We start from the raw sequence: 8412 nt of genomic DNA, 5'->3' as shown, positions 1-8412 counted from the left end.
TTTCGGCTACCCACCACGTTCCTAAATGACGACCTCGGAAAAAGAGGAAATATGAGAACCGTCTGGACTGAACCTACACATGTTCGCTCTTTTTCTTCAAATCGCTTAGAAACACGCTATTTAACATCATTAAAGTCCTGGTTAAGGTCAGGAATAAGGTTATGGTCAGGGCTAGGGATAAGGTTAGGTTTAGGGCTGGAATACAGGGCTGGAACGTCTATTACCGCGGGAGCGTCATTGCACTGGATTCCAGCCATAACCCGCCGCGTACCATAAGAACGCCGAAGGTCTCCTTTCGCGTTCCTCAGGAACGCCGCGGGACGTGACAAAACGTCGACATGTTACGCCTCGGGAGTGAGAACGCTCTGGATTAGGGCCATCAATCAAATCGGATCAAATTTTGTCATAAGCTGTATGGGAGTATCTCTCTAGCACCACCCACTCCTCAGTTAGATAAATAAAACTAAAAAACAAAACAAAAATTTAGCAGCTGTTTGAAAATCTTTTACCAGTGCCCCAAGAAGAGTCAATAGCTTGTCTATTTTCTTGCTGTTCTCCTCTCCATTTCTAAGCTACCTAAATCTTAAGATTTATCAAAAATTTGTTAACTTGTAGGATGAAAAGACAATTTTAACTTGTGAACACACATACAGACTTTGCATGTTTTTAATCAAACAGAAAAAATAACAAAAGGGGAAGCAAGGTGGTGCCGATGCAAAATCCTGCAGAAAAAAGTAAGTAAAAGTTCATCAAAGTCCAAAACACAACCTTCCTAAACAGCATGAAAGTTACAATTTCCTAGTTAATATACGTCTGACCATTTCCACCTCTACATCTCAAAACATGGACTTTTATCTCTCGGACTGCAATATTCTCTTGGCCACTGAATGAAGGATGATACACCTAAGGAAACTGGGGCCCTGTGGAAACAAAAATATATCACTTTGGGCCCACCACTTTAATATTCCAAAATCAATATTTTGCTTAGATAAATAGATTTATTTTTATTTTTTGCAAGCTTGATGAGATATGTGCAATCCTTTTGTTACATATCTTTTTTGAACATTTTTTGATTTGTACTGTACACCAACTACAAATATTTGTAACTTTTAAATGGCGTAAAACATCTTACTGAACTGTGCTAAATATATGCAAAACAATACACACTTGTCCACAAATCCTCTGTGTGGGTTATAATGTATTATTATTATTATTATTATTATTATTATCAAAACTATTAAAAAATAAATAAAGTTCCCAAGCGGCTTCCTGCCAGTTAGAAACATTGTTTGACATAAAAGAACTCACCTATGCTTCTTCACATATCAGTGGGGTTGGTGTCAGGACTGTTGGTAGCAGAGTGGGATAGATTCATCTGTTTGGCAGCAGGTTGGCAGATGCAGGAAAAAGTATTTTAGTATACATATGTACAAAGGGTCTGTCTGCACTGATTACACTGATTGAGTCTGATTATTTTGCGTTAGAAATTAAGCAAACTAACACTAGGAAAGTCTTTCATGGAGACTTCCTATGAGTATAATTTCCACCGGTCTCACTTTTCTTTTTTGAAACATAGACTTCACTTTGAATATAGCTATTCTATTGTCTCCTTCTCCTGCAGAGGTACAGGTCAAGCACTCAGGGTCAGCTGAGTGACACTGTGAAGCAAACATTATTTTTTGGTGATCAGTTATTAATTTTCATAATAATAATGACTAATGGACTCTTACTCATGGGCCCTTAGAATCATCATCACCTTTCTCTCCTGCCCTCCTGCCAGCACATGTGTGCACACCAAAGCATAAAACACAATAATTTCTCATTATCACTTAAAAAAATAATATACAATCAGAATACAGTCAACAATGTCACTTAATTAATGTCAATTAATAGCATATCATAACATTCCAGTAATACTTTTTGTGTGTGAAATTCATGACATTTAAAGACAAAAACAGGTTGTAAATTGTTTTATTAATCATTGTTATCACTTCTACTGAATACAGGTTAAAGTGAACAGGTACCTGGAGACTGGATTGCTTTTGTTCAGATTTATTCATGATGTATTTTTTGATCAGGTAGTCCAAGGCCAAGGCCAAGACCAACAGAAGGACCAAGCCAAGTCCAGCCCACTAAAACAAGGAACAGAGATAAAGAATGAAAAAAAAAACCCATTTAGAATCAAACCTGTCATAAATGGTGTATTACCACATTTTGTAGGGAGCACATTATTTCGTTTTACATATCAATTTTGCTTACCACTTTAAAAAACGCAAATTTTATTTACCTGAGAGTTAAAGTACCAGTCCTGAGATTTCTTCAGTCTATCCTGATATAAGGTACCATTTTCTGGTTCACACCATTTCAGTGGGGCAGCTTTGTCAGCAATTACATACCTGCCTGACCAATAAGTCATTCCACAAGCAATGTAGCTGCCATCAAAGACCAACAGGATCATCCACACAAATGCAGGGACAAGGCAGTGAAATATTCTCTTCGCATTGTCTTTGTCACAAGAGCACTTTGGTTCTTGAACTGAAGCCATCAGCACAAAGGCCAAAATCCCTGGAACGATGAAGAATGTAGCCACAAACCCACCATTCACGTCTGTCCCTGTAAAGGGACACTCAAACTCTGTCTGCACCAACTTTTCCAGGATCGTCAAAATAAAGCCAAACACAGCATTTGATGCAAGTGGGCCATTTTGAAATTCTCTTTTCACTTTTTTCATCCATTCTTGTTTTCCTTCTTTTTTCACTTCTGCAAGCATAGACAAAACCAAAGATTAGAAGTCAGAGAGATAATAATTTTGTGATATATTAGTACTAGTCATTTGACTGTAATGCTCATTAGATATGAATCACAAGTTAATTTCAATATTAACTTGATGATTAAAAAATGTACATTACACACACTAAAAAACACTACAGGAAACGTGAAATCCAAATAAATTAATTTTTTAAAAAACCTACTTAGAGGTTACTGTGGAAAAAGATTCAGAGCGCTTGTGAAGAGAAATAAAAAAAACACTGGGGCGGGTGTTAAATAAATTACATTATACTTAGAGATTTTGCTTTCATTTCCTTTGTTTACCAAAATTCTTAGAATCACTACTACAAATGTTGTTCCTAAATGGACATGAACTAAAAGTACAAAGAGCAGATACTGAAATTTAGCCTGCAGTGACCGGGATGGACAGGATTAGACATTGAACAAATTATAATATTGACATTTTTGGTTCAAATAACATCCGTTGCCACTAATATTCAGTCTCGGTTTTGTGATATTTCTCTCAACTTGTACTTTATTAATCTCAAAGGAAATTATGGAGCCCTTTCCTTTTCTTAAGAATGGCTTCTTCATGGTGTATCCTGACCATTTCTGATGAGGCTTCAGCAAACATTATGTATTAATTGAAGGGCACTCTGCACATTGAAAGTCAAGTCAGTCACTGCACCAGAGCTTCTCTCACTACAGGCATAGTTTGGAAAGGTCATTGAAAATGCATGCTACAAGAGGATTTATACATACATTTCTTTTTCTTTTTTCTCTTTTTTTTTTTTCTTTCTCAAGCATTCGGCATCTGAAAAAAATTACTTTTATCATTATCCACTTGCATGACCTGTTGATTTTTAACTAGCAGCTGTATACAGATCAACCTCATTGCCCCAGCTATATTTACTTTAATTTGATGTTATCCTCCCTAACTCCACTCCTTGCATTCTTAATATTACAATATCAGATAACTGCACATAAATATGCAGCAGTGATACGTTCTTGAACTCCTGATCGATTGTTATCGGGAATCGGGTTAAGATGCTGTGCTTTTCATTAAATTAATACAAAAGTAGAAAATTCACAGGTGGTGGTGGGTGGGTGGTCTGCTGTGTTGCCCCCCCCCCAAGCTTTGGCTGTCTTTTAATATGCCTGCAGGTATATTAAAATACAGCCAAAGCTTAAACCCATCTAGAAACCCACTGAAGCAAAAACATTGTGGAAACTCTGCAGTGTGTTGAAGTGCAACCAGCAGCTTTTATGCATGACTAAATAGGCCTATGAATGAAACAGTAATGATTCCTGTAAGTTAAGCTGGTATTTAAAACAAGAGTTTTTTGTGCAGCTCCACCTCTGGATGGCGCCATCTTATTTTAGAGCTCCCACACTTTTACTGTGTGACAGGCAGTGTGTACAAGGGGAATAAAACCTCAGATTTTTCTATAACTTATAGTGATGTTCTCTAAAGCTGTTTTTGTTCATTTTGGCTGCCTGAATGTTTTTTTTTAACTCTTCATTATTAGAGCAGAAATGGGTTACCATTACCAGTGCTGAAGGAACTTGACCTATAAATTACTAGATGAGGTTTTAACTGTTCCTCTGCTCTCTGGTTCATGAACAGGTATGCTTTTCACTGCCAATGAAGATCCCAAGATGAACACATTCTACATCCCAGTGAGTACAGAGACACTTATATTCTCATACACCAGTCACATTTATATTTACAGTACACCAAAGAATGATTCATGTTGCAGCTTTTCACACAGCTTTGCAATGCAAGGTCAGTGCGCACGTACCATTTGTTTTCTGTCACTGAGCGAGTCATTGTCAAACCTGTGGGGCGGGGATGAACTGCAGGTGTGACACACAATGATGTGAAAAATAAGAAGAAGTTCAAGGTCAAGGTAACTTTATCTATACCCATGGGCAAGGTAAATTTGCTTTACAGAAAAAATGACAGCATTTGGCATCCCTATGCCAAGCTCTCACTCACTGCCGATCACTGCGTGCGTGTTGTGAAGCAAACACGAGTTTGTTGATGATATTTTTGCTGGTTTATAAAAATCCTGATGTGAGGCCAGTTTGCTTTTTCTCAGCTTCAATAGTGAAGCATGCCTGAAAAGCATGGAATCAGACTTCTCACAAGGCCTCTGCTTAATGAGTAATTGTTCCTATCAACAGTCTGTTCTGGGACTGATATGATCTTACCTCATGTGATATTGTGAGTGCATATGTGTGTACAGTCAACTAGGGTTTGCTTTGTGTAAATGAGTTCTTTCCAGCCCTGATTTTCATGCATGTGGTAAACTTTGGTCCTTTTGTCCTACGAGAAAAGGTGAGTCTGTCATTGTTTGAACATACAAGCCGAAAACCTTACCTGATTTAAAATTAGCCGACCTCCCATCAGTATCATCTTCTAAGGCATGTCCTGACATTTTCCAGGACAGCTGCTGTTTTTAGACAGCACCATGGAAGTCTTGTTTTGACCTCTTATGCTTTTTTTTTTTTTTTTTGGCTGTCTCGTTTGGCTCTTTTGCCATCAGAATTATTGTCTAAAGGCGAAGAAAGATGCCCAACGGATTTACTTTACCAAATGGACCATCCCAGCCTTGCCGTAATGGTCTATTTGATTCACTTTTTATTGTTTATTTTATTTTATTTTCACTTGTTAAATACGGGACAAACTTGACTGGGGAAAAGAAAAGGGAGAAAGAAAGGGAAAGAAAAACATAAAACATAAATATTTTAAATTTTAAATGAATATCTAGACGTTTCTGGGGTATGGCTGAGTTTTTGAGCAGACAGAGCACTATGCCCAGTTTTAGCCTGGCAATTCCTTCAATGAAAGACTGTACTGTTGTCCCTGGTAGAATTTGTTCTGCAACCTGTTTTCTATTAATTAGAATCTGTCTTTATTCAAGTACAACACCATGAGCATTATAGCTCCTTTGTATACAAGTACCCCACAGGATGTAACGCCCTGCTGTTTGGGATGTTTGTCACAATATCCTCCAGCTGCTACAGATGCAAGGGAATTCATTTCAACGGTGGTGATAGAACTAGGTGCAGATAGGTTTCACAAATTAATTTGCCTCTAGGCTATGAAACTTGGCAGACCACACGCCCAAAAAAGTGTTTTTGCGTGGAAGTACAGACAAGTATGCATATTGAGAAACAGCCCCTTATGATCCCCTCGCTCGCTCACGCTGGGCAGGGAGAGCAGATCCAGTTGACCCCGCCGAAAACTATTGTCTTTTTTTATTTTTGTAAAACACATTTCTGTAGCTGAAAGAATGTGTGATCCTGTTTGTCAATGATTTTGACAGGGGGAACAGATTGTGGCAGGGTCAGCCTGATATATTCTGTAGGGAATAACTACTTTGGCATGACACCGGCACAACCGCAGCGTATGGACATTGTTACGTTTTGGTGTTGTCGGTGTGTTGTTTTTGGCGTGACTGTTATGTGTTTCCTGTTTCACTTTGAAAGTCTGTGTTATCTTAGTGTTTTCAGTTTACGTTTCCCTGTCTCGTCAGTTCTAATTTGCCCCAGCTGTGTTTCCCTCCTGTTGTCCATTTTCCTGATTGCTCCCTCTATGTATTTAAACCCTGTGTTTCAGTGTGTCATGGTCACGATCTCCCCCGTGTTGTAAATAGTTTGGTGTTTTGTTGTAAATAAATAGTTTGTTGTAAATAGCTGTAAAATAGATTTGTCGATACTTTCGTTTTGGGATTTTGGTGGTGAGCTTTAGTGGGGGTTTTTTGTGTTTTTTTTCTTTATTTTTACTTTTTTTTCGTGTTGCACTCAGGTTGCCTAGGCCGGGGTGTAACAACATCTAAGAAAACAAAAGAAAAAAAAACAAAAACAAAAAAAACACCAACCCGCTTTAAACCCTGAGTATGGTACATGTTTTGCGCCTTTCATCTATTTTTATGCGACATTTCCTGATGATTAATACACAAATAGAATTGCCTTTCATGCGTTACTGTCTTGGCTCAAATCGGTTTGATGTTTGGACGTGGCTTGAAATAACACCCCTCAATTGTGTTAAAAGTAGCAAGACTGTTCTGAAAATTTAAGATATTTGTTTTAAAATATAGGGAGGAAAAGTCAGAAGTTGTCAGTAAAATAAATACTCAAGTAAAGCCCAACTGCAAATTCTGCTTTATTACTTCCTACCTCTGTACTTTTAGTCCATGTCAGTGCATGAGCAGCAAACAGACATGGGGCTTTGTAAAAAAATATCAGAAGAGATAAATACATTACAAATTCTTCTTTTTCACCAATTTTGTTTAATACTAATTAAGATTTTGATTTCTGAATAAAATTATATACATTACACTTTTCTGATGCTTTGGTAATTATTTGATCTGTAAACCAACAGTATTTATAAATGTTTAAGTATTTACAAAGATTAAAATAAGTTGCACCAACCTCTATAAATTACATCCATCCCAGATATACTCTCCTACGTCTCAGATGCTCTACCAGTGAACACTGAAACAACTGGTTGGTTGAGTTTCAGTTTTTCATCTGAGACACGCCTCTCTTCTTCTGTTTGTACTTTTTGTTTCTTTGTAGTTTTCTGTCTCTTTAGCTTTAAGAAAACTTTTCTATGCATTATCAAAGTGGACATGAAACAGTATAAAGCCAATTTACAGTATGTAGCCCTGCTGAAAAAACTGACATAAATTTTATACTGTCTGGGAAGCTGGATTTTTTTTAAAAGCCCTTAAAGTGTTTAGTAGAGGGGTAGGCATCCTTTCTGATGATGAGTGCCATTTAAAATTTCCTCAGAAGTCAGTGTGCCATATGATTGTGTAACACACCCCAAGCAAGAGGGCGGCTGACAGATTATGTCTGGTTCTGAAAAAAACATAAATCATGAGATGGACGACAGGTAGTGTGTTTCCTCTCTCGCTTCTGCCAGATCTTTATTTAAACACATTCATGTGTTCACAACAGGTTGCAAAAACTTCTTAACATCTCTGTCTCACATTACCAAAGCCCAAAATCAGAATAAACTAAAATAGTATAAAGAAAAATCTAAACAGTCATCTCTGTTGTTTGTTACTAAGAGCTATAAATCACACTTTTTTCACACATATAGTTTGATAAAGCAAACATTCCAGTACTGTACCATATACTAATGGCGTATCTGTGTAGTGGAAATCTCCACATCAACATTGCAGAGCGATCAGAATTATTATAGGTTATTACACTAACTTTAGACAATAACAGTGACAACACATCAAACTGTCTCTGCGAACACATTAACTCAAATATACAGGAGCCGTGGTGTACTTTTGTTACAAGAGGGTGCCATAAGTTTAGAAAACAACAAAGCTAACAGCTACTCCAGGATGTGGCGAGCTAAGCTAGCTCCTACTCTCGATCGTAACACCTTTCAATGAGCAAAACAGACGAATACAGATCTCAGCAAAACAAACTGCTGGTCGGGCTTTACCCTTATTTGGCATGTGAATTATGTGGACCACATGTGTGGCCTTATTACTTACTAACCTGAAAAAAACAGATAAATCATGAGATGGACGACAGGTAGTGTGTTTCCTCTAGTGATGTGCGGATCGATACTGAAATGTCGATTCCTCCGATACCAGTCATTTATGTTCTAGA

At 37.5% G+C, this 8412-nt stretch overlaps 1 protein-coding gene across 1 annotated transcript; it reads right to left on the bottom strand.

Annotated features, from left to right (window-relative positions):
* Window positions 1-371: 371 nt before the first annotated feature.
* Window positions 372-7265, bottom strand: LOC113035301 (uncharacterized). Its single transcript, XM_026190786.1, has 5 exons — window positions 7210-7265; window positions 2288-2760; window positions 2025-2132; window positions 1309-1375; window positions 372-920 (listed from the first exon to the last, which is right to left on the bottom strand). Exons 1-4 carry the CDS (start codon window positions 7226-7228, stop codon window positions 1319-1321), a joined length of 657 nt encoding a protein of 218 aa, XP_026046571.1. The 5' UTR covers window positions 7229-7265; the 3' UTR covers window positions 372-920; window positions 1309-1318.
* Window positions 7266-8412: the final 1147 nt, after the last annotated feature.

The sequence above is a fragment of the Astatotilapia calliptera genome, chromosome 13 (assembly GCF_900246225.1).
Source record: "Astatotilapia calliptera chromosome 13, fAstCal1.2, whole genome shotgun sequence".
NCBI lineage: Eukaryota > Metazoa > Chordata > Actinopteri > Cichliformes > Cichlidae > Astatotilapia > Astatotilapia calliptera.
Note: the sequence above shows the minus strand (reverse complement) of the source record. Positions and strands in the feature narration are given on the sequence as shown.

Excerpts from the sequence above, each read along its gene's own strand:
- LOC113035301 (XM_026190786.1), bottom strand. Across the intron at positions 2,133-2,287 it reads ACTGGTACTTTAACTCTCAG|TGGGCTGGACTTGGCTTGGT; the intron begins GTAAATAAAATT and ends TCCTTGTTTTAG. Across the intron at positions 1,376-2,024 it reads AAAAGCAATCCAGTCTCCAG|ATGAATCTATCCCACTCTGC; the intron begins GTACCTGTTCAC and ends GCTGCCAAACAG.